At 41.0% G+C, this 15,912-nt stretch overlaps 1 protein-coding gene across 1 annotated transcript in view; it reads right to left on the bottom strand.

Moving 5' to 3' along the window:
* fancc (FA complementation group C) overlaps positions 1–15,912 on the bottom strand; it is a 50,612-nt gene that overhangs the window by 19,800 nt on the left and 14,900 nt on the right. The window contains exons 3-8 of the mRNA XM_080738634.1: positions 14,468–14,555; positions 12,749–12,843; positions 5,551–5,658; positions 5,388–5,452; positions 4,352–4,516; positions 4,082–4,226 (exon numbers count right to left, since the gene is read on the bottom strand). Of these exons, the coding sequence (XP_080594760.1) occupies positions 4,082–4,226; positions 4,352–4,516; positions 5,388–5,452; positions 5,551–5,658; positions 12,749–12,843; positions 14,468–14,555 (666 nt within the window). The remainder of the gene's footprint in view (positions 1–4,081; positions 4,227–4,351; positions 4,517–5,387; positions 5,453–5,550; positions 5,659–12,748; positions 12,844–14,467; positions 14,556–15,912) is intronic.

Consider the following 15,912-nt stretch of genomic DNA (forward strand, 5'->3'; position numbering starts at 1 on the left):
ATTCGATTCAATGATTTAAAATCAATATAGTAACTATTTAGCAAAGACATTAAATCTGTGTGAAAGGTGTGGATAGTGCCTGTTTTTAAGGGAAACATGTATTATTATGGATATAAATAAGTAAACACAGTGATTATCTGCCAAATACATGGACATTGTATATTGACAAACCTGCACCTTGACATGAACCCCAGAGATTACACACATTTATCGATAGACCAGTGTAGCTATATGGAAAGGAAACGGAATTAAACCCCTCATTTAATTTTTAGGTAATTTTAGGTAGTATCGATACAATCGATTCTTTGCACTGCCGATTCGATACGATACAAAATAAAACGATGCGATTCGATTTTAGCTGTTTTCATTTTGATATACTTAGATTTTTTAAGTTAAAAACGATATTTTTGATACAGTTACTATATCGTTACACCCCTACAAGGTACTATATTAGTGTTGTCCTGGTGAAAGTTTTCCGTGAGGTGTTACTGTGCCCTGTCGCCAAACGACTGCGCATTGCGCAACGAGAAGACAGAGAGAGAACGCTGCTGAGGTAACCGAACAATCGCCCCCAAAACACACTCGCCCCCCGTGTTTTATGTGAAGGACTACATGGTGGTTTTGATCCCGGGGGCGAGCTTGTTTTGGGACGAGCAGCGCATTTTGCATCCTCATCTCAACAGTCAACAGCGCAGCAAAAAAAGGTTGAAAAAATGGATTAATTAATTAATTAATAATAATTAAAAAACGTTAATTAACCGGTTAATGCTGTCGGCTAACCAGTTAGGAGAAAAACCGTTAGCGACATCCCTAACGGTTAGTACTGCCTCCTGTCATGAACAAGGCCCACATTAGGCAAGGAGAACCTCATATGAAACCAGGCTGCAATGCGGTGGGTTTTTTTTAATGCAATGACCCAAAAGTTGATTCTGGTCTACCTCTAAACAGACAAGGCCTCACGCCTCCCTGATCTTTGGCGCCCCCCTGAGGAAGACATTATATGGCTGCTTATATCTAACCTTTTTATCTAAAGAGGGTAAGGGCTCGAGGTTGGGAACCCCTGCAATAACCAATGGAAACAAATCCAGGACCCGTCAAATACGAAATACGTACACTGCTCACTTAGTTCTTATAAGGAGCCATATGTTTATCCCATCTGTCCAAATCATCAAGTCCTGTAGCTAATCTCTAAAAGCATCTAGCACCAGCCTGCATGCACACAACATGACGCAGCTCAAGTGGACCATCACTCTGGCATCATGCGAGTGACACAACCGGGTGTCCATTTTCTCCCAGTTTAGTTATTACCAGCTGGCCATCAAACAACAGCCACTGTTGGCTGGAGAAGGATAGACAACCATATGCCTTCTCTGACCCACATGGACTCACCAGCTTCTTACTTTCACCTACCAGCGAGCAGTGGTGTAAATAACTAAGCACATTTACTTTGTACAAAAGTACAATTTTGAGGTATTTGTACTTTACTTGAGTATTTCGAATCTTCCAATATTGTTACTTCTACTCCACTACATCTTGGATCAAATTATTGTACTTCTACTCCACTACATTTATTTGAGAACTTTAGTGACTAGTTACTTTGCAGATATAAAGTATAATATTATAAGACATACATAAATCACTTTTTACACCGTGGCTATTTGAAAATAGACAATCTACAAGCGATGCAACCCGTTGTGAGCTTTTGGTATGTTAAGTACATTTTGATGCCAACACTTTCATACTTTTACTTAAAGGGGAAGACCACCCATTTTCAATATTGAAATATATCATTAATATACCTTAGAGGAGTTGTGTGGAAATAGAAAAAAAGTTCCCCCCCTTCTGTGTTGCCTAGAACTGGAGGATTGATTTTGGGGTTTGTATTGTAAAGTACAATGTGTGATGTCATTAAGTTGTAATTTACAATACAAACCCCAAAATCAATGAAAATGGGTGGTCTTCCCCTTTAAGTACATTTAGAATTCCAGACTTTTACTTGATACATTTACTTAAAGGAGGAGGACTTTTCAACCTGTCTTCATACAATAGGTCCTCACTAATGTTCATAATAAAATAGCACAATTTATTTTTTCATAGGAGAGTTGAGGGCGGGTCAGAAATCCATCCACCAGTGACATCATCAATGGTTATCCAAGCTAATAGAAACTGCAGGCGTTCTATTCCTGAAAAGTTGCAATGTTAATCTTTTTTTTTTCTTTTCTTTTTTCAAAAATATTGTAAAAAAAGAAATCTGTCAAACGATGATGTCACTGGTGGATGGATTTCTGACCCGCCCACAACTCTCCTATGAGACCCAGACTGAGTAGAAGAAATTGTGCTATTTTATCATGAACATTAGTGAGGACCTATTATATGAAGATGTGTTGAAAAGTGCTGAAGTCCTCCTTTAAGTAAAATATGTGAGAACTTTTTCCACCACTGTCACCGAGGAGTTTCAATCAGGACAGCTTTAACAAGAGCAGAGCTTCACACTATCTATCTACCCTAGTCTCCTCCCTGCTGAAAAGGTGCCCTGACCATCAGGACATAATCCCCGGCCTTGCCCAGCTACTGTCAGAACTGCAAATCGGACAGGCACATTACACCCGAGCACCTTTGTGTCCCCATTCTTAACCTGGCAATAGATCAAATCCTGCTATGGCAGGGGTCTTCAACAGGTGGTCCTCAGAGTTACTACAGGGGGGCCACCAAATCTTTGTGTGATAAGAACTTTGTTTTTACATTAACCAGTTGATCTCCAGCATCCCTATTCTGAGGAGGACATTAGCCGAAAATAGCAGATCTACCAGCTCACAACGCGTAGATCAGCTATTTTCGGAGGTTTGGTGTAGAGGGGGGAAAAAAGACCAGACCAAGTACAGAGTTAATGTTTAAATGTCTGAAAAATCACATTAATAGAAATTCAACATGCACTGATTTTTGATATACTGTGTATTTTGTTTTGTTGATATCTCGATGTATGCTTTTTCTGCCTTTTTTATGTTAAATGCACTTTAATATTTTTAACTGTACGGTGACCTTGGGTATTTTGAAAGGCGCCTTCAAATAAAATGCATTATTATTATTAAGTACAATTTTGAGGTATTTGTACTTTACTTGAGTATTTCGAATTTTCCAATACTGTTACTGTCAAACAAGTCTATGAGGCGTTTAATCTATCTATCTATCTCTGTATAATTGTATACAGTATGAATTGGGGGTCCCGGCATCCTCTCGCTCTCTCTCAGCTAGGGGGTCCTTGGCAAGAAAAGGTTGAAGACCATTGTGTTAGGAAGTTCTGTCAGTTTTGTCTACATTGTCATAAATCCTCTATTTCCAACAAAATATTTGATATAGTTAAAACCTATTTAAGGCTAAAAAGTACCCAATGCGGTCTAAAGAACATTGTGGTAGAAATGTAATATGAGGCCCTCTTCTTCAAAATCATTGGTTACAGTATCTAAGTGTATCCAATAAATCTATCATCATTTCATACTTTTTGGACAAGATAAAAATCATTAGCTAAACGATGTTGCAATTATCCGGAGCAGTCATGGGACAGAGAGTTCGGTGCTTATTTAGCATGGTAGGGATTGTGTAGAACTAGCCAAATGATGTGAGATGCAGTTTGGAGCTAGCCAAATGACGTGTGACGCATGCAGAGCAACACCAACTCATCGAAGTTAACCATGCAAGAATAGTCTATAAAAGCCCATCTATTACAGAAATGGGAATTTTCCATGAGGTTTGAAAACGAAGAGCACAAATCCCTAGCATACGTTAAAATGAGTAGTCATTAAATGGCAACAGTTTTGGTTTCACAGTTTACAAAGCAGCCCAAGTATATTGAGTGTGCAGTGATATGTAATGCTGGGCGCTATAATGCAGGACAGATGAGTCAAACTGGCTGAACAGAGTTGGGATTATATTATTTCTTTCAACTGCAGAAGCCAATTTAGCATTAGCTTTTACAGGCCAACCCAATTTGTGCTGTGGCTGAAAAGGTAGCAAACCTTAAAATTGAACTGTAGCAGAATGGTACAACATTCTAAAAATACAGGTACAAATACACTGCACCCACCAGTACTGATCGTTCCAGTTGCTGCTCTATGTTGTGTGGTGTAGTGAGGGCAGACTCCACCAGGCTGAGTGCTGCCCCCTCCAGGCTGTGCAGGTCATGACACCAAAGAGAAACTATTGCCTGCTCCTCCAGGACCAAGTGCTGGCTGAAAGGTATTATACAAAAAAAAAAAAAAAAAAACGTATGATTCAATCCAAATGTTGTATTACATGTACTGTATTGATGCAATTTGACAAACTATAAGTCTGATCAAGTCCCCGAAGCACTTACCTGGAATAGGCGGAACTTACAGCATTCAGGAAGTCTTGGCAGAGGGTTTCCCTAACACAGGTCGCTGGCCGCTGCAGCAATGCTCCAATGAGAGGTGCTGCCTCAGGACATGTGACCAGGGGGATACAAGCCTGAGATGCAGCCAGGACGCGGTCACATGAACACCTGCACAGAGTTATTCACATTAAGTCAGCCAAGAACAACGACAGATTACTGTCATCAATTGATTTCCGGGCCCCCGAGAATGGTGAGTCTGAGAGCAAAATGGTCACTGTGTGAATATGGTCAATGGTATTATACACAGGGGTTAAAGCCCAAAAAATCTACTGAAATGTATTTTCAGACAATGTCCCAATATGTGATTTTTGAAACATGGCATGCGCAGCGCACACCGATATTTGGGGTGTTTCCCTGAACTTCTGAACTGTCTTCACTGAATGTGTGCGTGCCAATCCATGCTTCATTTTATAGAATATATCTTCTTCATGTTAGTCTGGCGGGCCAATTCAAATACTCATATCTTGAAATTATAACTGCTATTTAGTTTGGAGATCACTTGATTGGCATTTTGACAACTTTGTCATTCATGCCGCCGCCATCGCTACACCACCCCCTTATTTATAATTTGCGGATCTGCACTGATCTCAGAAAATAGCCCCATGGAATCCTCAAGACTGAAATCAGGCCCCAGGACTGAGAACTTTAACCCCTGTATACATGGCATCTCTAGCTCTCGTAACCACACAAGCCCTAGTGTCCCTATTCTGAGCATGTAATACGTTGTGAGCTAATAGATCAGCTATAATCGCTATTTGACAGTAATAAGTGTCAAAGTAAGTATATTGTTTAAAATTGTTAAATGTAAAGATGACAGATTCATAAAATGTTCTATTAAATCAAAATAGAAAAGAAGAAATAGGAAGTCTTCTTGAGTTTTTAGAATTTGGTTAGAATGTGGCGAGTGAAAGCACTTGATCTGAGCTGGACCTGTGGTCAACAAATACTATGTGGTTCATTGGCCTGGTCTTTATAGTACCTCTGATTTGTAGCACCCAGAGTGCTGCATTTCTTCCCAATCTCCCCCAGCAGCAGTTCCACCGTCTGAGAAGCCAGGAAGAGGACAGGTGCCATGATGCAGACTGAGACCAATACAAATGCACTGATATTGAATAGTCAATACTGAGATCCAATTCCAGTACCTTCTTCAGAACTCTAAGATGGTATTCTGTTGATGGGAAGCCCATGTGCTCCACCAATGCCTGCATCGCGGTGCCATCTTCTTCTGTAGCGAGCTGACACAATACGTTCTGCAGGGTAGAGCGGGCAACACAATGTGCAGCAGGTTATTGGTATTTTATGAGTACAGTACATCTTAAACTGCGGACGAGACTTTGATTCGTCCCATGATTCATATAACATCAAAGCTAATTAGTTACTGTAAGCATAGGATGACTCTGCTGTTGGCCTCGGTGTGTTTGAACCACACGAAGAGTGGAGAAAAAGGCATTCCAGCGATTACAAGAGAGGAGAATGTATGGACGGCATATGAGAAACATCAAAAATGAACATTCTTCTATTAGGGGGGCCCTTGGTGTTTTAACAAGCATATTTCAGAAGGGGCCTCATCATACACTGATAAACTAGACTAATAAACCCAGCTGATTCTGGTCTGGGAATAACTAGTCATAATGAGGGAACAAAGAGAGTGGGCACCAGACTCCTACAGTAAGTCACAGCTTGGCCAAAACCTACAACAGTGGTTCTCAACATTTTTAAGATGTAGCAGCACATATTTCAAAGACCACTTTGAGCTAGAGAGAGCATCATCGGGGATGGATTTCACTAGGTTTTAATGATGCTGAAGTAAGTTACACAGATTTTCTTTAGAAAGGGTATGCCTGAGCTTTTTCCAGCGTGCAAGAGTGGGCCCTTACACCTTCACCGAAGACCCATGGTCTTGTAATGCAGGCCTCAAAGTTCCCGTAATATTACGAGTGAATATTTGGCAACCGATTCTCACATTAGGACTCACTCGCTGTAGTGATGGAAAGTGTGCCAGTATGCCTTTAAATCAGCACATTATCTTGAAAAGTGGTAGCTTCTACATTCAATCATAAAAACATTGATCCATTGGTTACAAAAGTTGAAAAGTGTGTCTACAAAGTCCAACAGTACCAGATGAGGCGGCACATCTTCAGTACACATCTGTTTCTGAAACTCTAATAAACCAACAACACAGAGAATTGCCACACTGCAAAGAGCAGAATGAAAAGGACAAATCCCTTGCCGATTGCCGATAAAGAGAGAAAATCTGTGACATACAGTGAGATGGAGAAAGCAAAACAGAGAGATTGAGAGAAACAGTGGGAGGGAGAGAGTGAGAGGCTAGATGTGGTAAGAGAGAGAGAGAGAAAACAACGAAAATGAGAAGAGAGCGAGGAGGGAACCAAAATCCCTCGGAGAGGAGTTCTGCAGCACTGGTGGCGGGTCTCTGTGGTTTCTCTGGCCAGGCTCTACAGCACGCTAAGATGCTTACCCTCCACAACAACCCCAATCACTACCATGTGATCTCCCTCAAACCCTGCACATTCAGTACTTACAAAACCACTCACACTTATCCCACCCTGGGCAAGAAAGCACAGTGGGGCCGGAGACCAGAGAGAGAGAGAGACAGACAGACAGACAGACAGACAGACAGACAGACAGACAGACAGACAGACAGACAGACAGACAGACAGACAGGGGCGTCACAAGGGAGGGGGGAGTGGGACTGAGTTATTAGGGCCCAAGGTGGAGGGGCCTTAATTATTTTATGCCTTAACTTTTGAAAAATAGCAGATATACAAGGTCACAGCACTGCACAGAGGGGCCTTTTCCACCGGCAAAGAACCGGTTCCAGAACCAGTGCCGGTTCAACTTTCTTGGGAACCTTGGTTTGTTCTTGTGAACCGGCTTGCGTTTCCACCAGATTGAACCATGATTGAACCAGAGGAACCAAGGATTTTGTGGTTCCAGTTCCGAACCAACTTTTACGGTTCAGAACCAACTCCGGTTCTCGGTGGAAAAGCACATCTCTGGTTCATCCCATAGGCGGGAGGAAGAACCAGAACTGGTTCTTTGCCGGTGGAAAAGGCCCCAGAGTGCTGCGCTGCGAGCTTGTAGATCTTCTATTTTTTAAAAGTCGTGAAAATGTGTGCAAATCTTTGAATATATGTATTTTTTAAGCGAACATTTGTAACTCAAATTTTGATCTACAAGCTTGCAGCGCGGCACCGAGCTTGTATATCTGCTATTTTTCAATAGTTAAAGTACCCAGGGCCCAGAATTTGGTGCGACACCCCTGCAGACAGAGAGACAGAGAGAGAGAGAGAAGCGAGGGAAAGACAGTTTGAGGGAAACTGCAGAGGGAGAATGGAACGCATCAGAACGGCCACATTTCGGAGGGAAAGAAAAGGGTGTGGTCAACAGGAATGGAATGGAGTATTGGTAAAGATAATTCGGGTCAAAAGCCATCTTTCCTTCTCTCCTTGAAAGAAGTAACCAAACTTAGGGTTTTTTGGGGGAGCCTGGACATGCTGCTGGCATAAAAATTACCCTTCCATAAATCTAAAATTAAAACAGAAGATGTAAAAGAAAAGAAAAGTGGACTAGGCAGGACTTGCGCTGGTTTTGATGGGTGCCTCTGACTGCTGTTAACAATTACTAAAGCCATGATCGAATTCTCCCAAAACCAATAAAGGGCTCAAGTATAGCCTGGAACAGTTAAGACTGCAGAGAGATGCAAACCAAGAAAACATGGAACCGAGTGAGGGGAAAGGGAAAGTAGTAGTCAACTGGGTTTAGAACTGAGTACGTACGTACCCATTAACCTTGTCTCACTAGAAAACAAACATTACGAAAATGTTAAAATCATTTATTATACCAGTGTCATCGCTGTTTAAAATTAACTTAAAGAGAGGGGGGGACATAACAGTTGAGATTAGGGGTACAACTACAAGCAACAATTAATCAAACTAATCAATTGAAATAACTGATTGGGGACGACTGAAATATACTGTATGCATGCATTTCTTTTTTCAAAGTATTTAACATTTTTGGAAAATGGTTATATTTTTGCACAACACTCTTGCATGACAAAATATAAAATAGGGCTTAAATGGTTAATCAGAGAAAATCAAATAAGATTGAAAAATGTATCAATAGAATAACTGCAAAGAAAATAGTCCAATAGTTGCAGAAACTGGTTGAAATGCATGTCAGTCAGTTGGGACCGTTAAACGTTGGACCACACAGAAGGAATAAATGAGTTGAACCAGAGAGAACAATTTTCACTGAATGCCGCTCTCAGCCTCTCACAAATAAAAAACTAAAGAGAGACAGACTGAGGAAATATGAGATGAAACAGACGAAAACACTAAACCAAAGACGATATGCCGAAACCCGGAAAAAGAGCCACGGTGGCTCCCAGGCCCCGAGCCCTTTGCCCCGTGTGCACACATCAAAACCCCACTGTCCCTCAGCCTCTAATATTACACCCCTACTTTTCTTTATCTGTCATCTCCCGCAGGATCACGCCATGTTACTGTGGCACTGTGTGGTCCCCCGCCCCAACGGCCATGGTAGGATGGAGGAAAACAAACCAAGCTGATCTAAAGACTAAAACTCGCATAGCCCTCAGCTATGCGGGCTCAACCCAGCACCCATCAAACACAGCCAGAAGACTCAGATGTGGAGAGAGGGAGGCAGAGGAAGAGCGCGGGAAGAAGAGGGGGTGGAGGGATGAGATCAAGAGCGGAGGGGAAGAAACTGGGTGCTCTCACCACATCTCTCATAATTAAGAGCAAAAAAATTAAGACATGGCTGCTGACGCAGTGTAGCGCGACAAAACACGCATATCCTGCACACGCGAACATTAGTAAGCACACCAACATGCAGACGTTATACGCACAGTGTTTAAATGCCACTTAACGCTCTAGACCATGAGCCTATTACGGCGGCAGCGAGACAACAATGCTGGGGAGATGGATCAGACAGGGCTAACAGAAAACAGGCTGCATTCTGCATTCCAGGACAAACGGCAACAACAAACACATAGACACGCAGGGACAGACGCGGAGACGGACCATCTCTAGCCTAAAACCATACAGCTGCCCTTGTCCTCCCAGAATGCCGGAGCTGTGGCGAAGATGCTGCTTTTTTGTGTGTGTGCTTCCCTCAATTCTTTCCATTAGCAGAGACTGGAGACTTGTATGGAATGGAGAGAAGCAAGAGGAGCTAGAATCGATTATGTCTTTTACATTTGGCGTTTTGAACATTTTTATCCAGTGCCATAACGCATTCATGTATATACAGTACTTTTACTTTAGGTCAGCCCCAGACTCTGTCTGAGACTGTGCCATATCGTCACTGTCGGACAGAAACCTTGTATCTCAAAGTTTCAAATTTGTACATTTCTTTGCAAAGTAAAGCACTGCTTCGTCATATAAGGCCATCGCACAAAAGTAGTGAAAACAGCTGATCTACAAGCACACAACGCCTTGCAGTGCGAGGCGTTGTGTGCTTGTATATTGGCTGTTTTCACTAGTTTAAATCATTTTAAAAATAATACATACAAAACAAAAGGTTTCCACCCGAGAACGACGATATACTGTATGTTATCCGTTGAGCTACACAGGGCAACCTGTACACAACGCGTCATATGATGCTATACGATACGTTTTTGGACGCTCGTCAACAACGTCATGGAACTGTTGGTACGAAAGAAAGCATTAAGCAATCATTCATTAGTAAGGCAACATCTGGTTCTTCTCAATGAGATTCAATGTCATTTAGCGTTGCAAACCCTCTGGTGCACCTTTCCTATGTCTGTACAACGGCCGCCACTCACATATCTCTTCTCTGACGCAGGCACGCGATGTAGAGCTGAGCAAGGCTATGGAAGACGAGGCTATGGAAGAATGTAATGTAACTACACACCATTCCCTCATCCCAGTACAACCATGCGCATACACACACACACACAAGCAGACGCACACCCACACGCGTGCACACACCCACACGACACCATACCACGCACACACACATGCACTCCACTTCCCCAGTTATAGGTCAAAGACCATCTGGCAAATTCAAAGTTTACTTTAAAGGCACTGTTTTAATTATCAAGACGTTTTATTAGATGAGAAATTAATCAAAAGAATACAAACACAAAGTTAATCTGGCAGAAACGTGAGCGCTCCATATTGTTTATCAAAAGCCATCTGGGTGAACCCTGTGAAAGTTTAAAATCCTCCTCTCTCGTCTCGCTCTCTGTCACTCTATTCTGTGCGTGTTAAAAACAGTAAATTCACACAGTGAGCAGTATCAACTAACGCTGGTTAAAAAAAGTCTTTCATCCGTTCTGTGGGTGACAACTGACACTGAAATAGTAAATAGTTTAAATTTGCGTTTCAAAATATGGTTTACGGCTTTGGGCAAAAACTTTAGAGGTCCAGTCAAGGTCCTTAATCATCCATTTGCCATTGAAGCAGAGATACAGAGAGCTGGCAGGAGAAGTCCCATTAAAGACAAATTAGACAGAAAATAACTTCAACGGCCTAAAAGGAGTCAAAGAGTGATTCTGTCAAGTTGTTGGGGTAGTGAAAGCAGAGTCCTACATCAAGGCTGTTTAAGGCCTAATTAGCGCATAAACTGCGTATGATTATATGTCACTGCTGTCTGGTAGAAACCTTGTATCTCCATATTTAAACTTTAAATGTTTTCTCGTAAAGGAATTCCTTACTTTGTCGTACAAGAGCTGATCAACAAGCTCATGACACGTTTTGAGATTGTTCTGTAGATCAGCTATTTTTGCGTTTCATGAAAGATGGGGAAAATGAAAGGGCTTAAGTCTGTCTGTAGGTTTTATAAATATTTAACCAAAGAAAATATATTCATTAGTGCTTGAAATAACAGTACATTAGACCTATTGGAACACAGGTTATTCTTTTTTTCATAATCCTTAAGAGAAGCGGTTTTGGACACAGGTTTTCCACTCGATAGCGACAATGTGATGGATGCATGGAAGAGAGACATGAGGTGTGGAGTGGGGCTGTAATAGAGAAGCAGATAGAATGATGTCACTACCAATATAATACGTAGGGAATTATGTTATCTCCCAATCTCGTAATCTCATAATATGTGATTCATTATCCAATCTATTCCGAGTTTTTCTTTCTTTTTTGGGGGGGAAAGTATAAAATAGGACTTAAAGAAAAGTGTTACAGTGATTATTCAATGGTGATGATATAAAAATGCCAACTTCATGTGGATTTTACACTTTGAATTAGGAAGGAGTTCCGGACTGGATCTGTGAATTTAAACCATGATTTTAAAATATTAAAAGAAACATTTTAATTTCAAAAGATTTGTTGGGTTTCAAAAAGTTATACAATGGTAGGGCAACCTGAAAGCAAACTCCACCTGCCCCAAAGTTTTATTTAGGTGGGCATTTGGGCAACCCTTACTGTCAACATCTGAGACCTGTTTCACAGTGCAATGTAAGTCATTGAGGAGGCTATTGAGGATATCACTCCAATTAAGTTAACTCTACCAAAATGTCAGTTTGCTTTAATAAATGATTAAAACCAGTAAAAGACAACACGAGTGCCATATCACGATATTATGATATCCAAAGTCCCAGACAATATCTAAGCTCATACTTTACCACAATATTTAATGATTGTAATATCGATATTGCCCAGCCCAAATTTCTTGCTTAATCACTCACTAAGGTAATGAGAACTTGCCCCACCTCTTTTTGTAATGTGTATATCCCTCTAATGTTCACTGTAAGTGTTCATAATGTCGTAGAGTTTGTTATCATGATTGATTATGTGACGTCAATAACAGTAGTAGATATTATATTATCATGATTGATTATGAGTGACGTTAGTAAGAGTAGATTATGCTGTATCATGCATTACAGATTATGATGTACTGTAAGAGTCAAGATGTTTTTCCTAGGTTGATAGTTATTGTTTATGTTACAGCTTGTCCTTGCAATGCCAGTATAACTAGGGTTTGATTTCCTTTGCTTAGGGCAGAATCTCGGTACCACAGGCCTGTGGTACTCCTATGTACACAATCACTTGTACAATTCATTGTATTAAACCACCACCTTATGCCTTTGCCTCTGACACTTCTTTATTTACGTCTTATTGACAGAACTTGAATTCCACCACAATAAGAACACACATGACAAAAAATGCTGACCAAAGATGAGTGAATGATGCATATGTATCACATTTACTAAACCTCGTGAAAAAGTCAACCCTAATTGAACCAAAAATGTTACCCATCTATCATGACTCTAAATGAAAGGCGTATTGACAGAGATGGAGTATCTCCAGTCCATACCCTAATCCACTGGTTGGCCTTCCTCTCCACCGCATTGCTGGGTTCCTCAGAGTACAGACACCACATGCTCTGGAACAGCAGGCTGCGACCCTCGGCTGGAAAACAAACGCCACACAATTCATTTACACACTCAACAGATGTCAATCCTGTAGCCAAAGAGAAACTGTCAATATGTTCACAGGTTTTGTCAGGGAGTTGGGAGAAGGACGATAAAAAATGACAGCCTGCTTGTTGGATGTCATTAATCCATCATAAAGTGTAAAAGACTAACAGCATCAACTGTGCTCTGGCCAGTTTAACAACATTGAATACTGCACTGACATATTCACACAGTTGCCATTTTTGTTCTTATGGCAGTTTTGGCCTTTTGGCATTCTTTCCTAGCACCTTAACTAATGTTCATAAGTATATCATGCACAGTATACATCTCCTGCTACGCTCACGCACCTTTTATATCAATCTCAGGTACCATGTAATTGTTTGTATTTTGTTCTTCTTGTTTGATCTCCCCACCCTCTTCTTCTTCCCTTTCTTTGGAAAATAACGATACGATGGGAACAATGCACAAAAACTAATTTCACCCACTTCTTTACTTCTGTAAACCTGATATGATAATAAAGCTGATTCTGAGTATGATGTAAGAGCAAAAATGATTTAAGAGAAAAATGGCCATCGTATGAATCGGTTAATGGCCTTAATCGTTGAGGTTGCACTTAGGGCTGGGCAATATATTTATATTATATCGATATAATGTGATATGAGATAAGATATCGTCTGGGATTTTGGGTGTCATTTTATATATATATATATATATATATATATAATATATATATGTTACAGTACGTTTAGGTAACTCAGTACGTTCATGGTAAGAGCGCTTGTTTTGTCGTTCACCACACACCAATCACCACCAGATGGCGACGACAGCCATTCACTAGTGTAGGCGCTGACTTCACTCGTTTGCGACTCTCTTTCTTTATTTACTAGCCTAGCTCGGCAGTGTTTAGCCATTAGCTTACTATGCCTTACTCTAACCCTAACCCTAACCTTAACCTCAGTAGCGCTCAATTGTAGTCGCTTGGACAGGGCGTTTATCGTGCGCTTGCCCAGGCCGTAAACGATTGCATTCACCACGGCTTCCTAACTCGCACTTCGCGGCCACTCGCGCCTGCGGCTCTCGGGGGCGAAGAGCAGGACCAAGGTCCGCTGGCCTTCGCGCCGCTTGCAGTGTCGTGGACAATCGAGCGGCTCCGCCTGGAGCTGCGGCGTCATTTCAAATAACGCTCCGACGCTATGTTGTTGTGGCTCAAAGCGACCGCTTGTTCCGCCCCGTGCCGCACGACGAGTGCTCCGTTTCTCGATCGTACTGTTTCTCTATCAAACCGTGACATATATATATATTTTTGTTTTGTTTTGTTTTGTTTTGTTTTTTTTTCTTTTTTTTTTACAACATGGACATAACTGAGGGCAGACAAAGTAGTAGCAAAATCATCATTATGGATCATGTCCCCCAGAAAAACTAAAACTAAAAGCTCACAATCACAACACGTTGTGAGCTTATATGTCTGCAATTTTAGCTTTTTTTGTAATATATTATCACCACCACTATACAATATTATTATTATTATTATTACAAAGATATAGGTATTTGATCCCAAATTAGATTTTGTCCAAATGGCCCAACCCTAGCTGACATCTCTATCCACCTCTTGAGCTCACCATCAGCAGTGACACAGGGGTTCCAGCATAGACGGCCCAGGAACTGGCCTAGGAACGGCAGCCTCCTCATGGCCTCTGTGGTGGAGCTCTAAGGGAGAAGGAGGCACAGACACCCAGGTTCAGAATAATGTGCAATTAAATAGCTTAATTACAAATAAAATACATTATGCGACTCTGAGCATGCTTGCAGCACGACTGCTCAATTTCCCCTCCCTCCCATTCTAAAGTATCATAACATAGGTTAGGTATGAATGCAGAGTGCATATGCACCACCACATGATATAGTTAGCAAAATACTGAATTCCATTTGATATCTTATATAGATAATGATCATTGTTTATTATTGTATATATCCTTTCCCCCAAAACACTGTACATTTATGTGTTAAAAAAAAGCTGTATTGTGGACCCACCCAGAACCCCCCACTTAGCCTCACAAAGCATTTCTTTCACTAGCCGTCTGTCCCCTTTGCTAAATCAAAATGGACATCTCTTTAAATAAAAATAAAAACTGCATCACAACAACAATACAGGAGTAATTAGCTGAAACAAATAGCATTATACATGTACATGCATGGATTAAACAGATTATCAAGAAGTTCCACATGACCATGAGATTTATTTACTATTATGAATAAATGAGGTGTATTCATATCAGGTGTGAGATGTGCACATACAGTATATAAGTTTGAGCAATGTGATTCAACATTAATGTGAAGGGAGGTACATATGTTGATACAGTATGTCAGAGGACGAGTCTGATTCTATTTGCCAGAGAAGCTTGCAATTTACAAAAAGAAACCAGACATACACAGAGAATATCTCCTCACACATTTTAACCACATCGGGTGGTCTAGAGAGAGTAAGGCCAAATCCATAAACGAAAGAAAAACAACAAAAGTACCAAAGGTGTGGCAATGCCTCTTAAAAAAGAAAAGAAAAAAGATGACAGAAAGCCCCAATCCTGCACTCAGTCAGGACTAGAGTTTAATAAGTTCAAAAGGTAGGTCATCTTAGGTTAGAGATTTTAAGGAGGCTGGGCAATTTGAAAAATAGTGTAGCATCCCAGGGTGTGCATTGGACCGGGGAAGAGCTTCCCAGCATGTACACACGTTTCTGTTTTTAGTTTTATTCTAATTTAATTAAGTTATTTACCGCATGGGAATGTGTTCGGATAGGAACTGATGAATTGTATTGTGTTTAAGAATTTGTATTATGTGTCATTAATTGTTATGTATCATACATTTTGTATCAGACCGTGCAATTAACCCTAATTGCACGGAACATCCCCCCCCCCCCCCCCCTCATTTTGTGCTCAGCATGTGATTGAATGGTTGAAGAAACGTTTCGAGTTTGTGTTAGCCAGAAAAGCGTTCCTATCAAAAGGCTTTGTCATGACTTATCCTTGGCGCCGGGTAGAATAGAGGGTATGCATCATGCAGTATG

This window comes from Nannobrachium achirus, assembly GCF_963921795.1.
Source record: "Nannobrachium achirus genome assembly, chromosome: 12".
Taxonomy (NCBI): Eukaryota; Metazoa; Chordata; class Actinopteri; order Myctophiformes; family Myctophidae; genus Nannobrachium; species Nannobrachium achirus.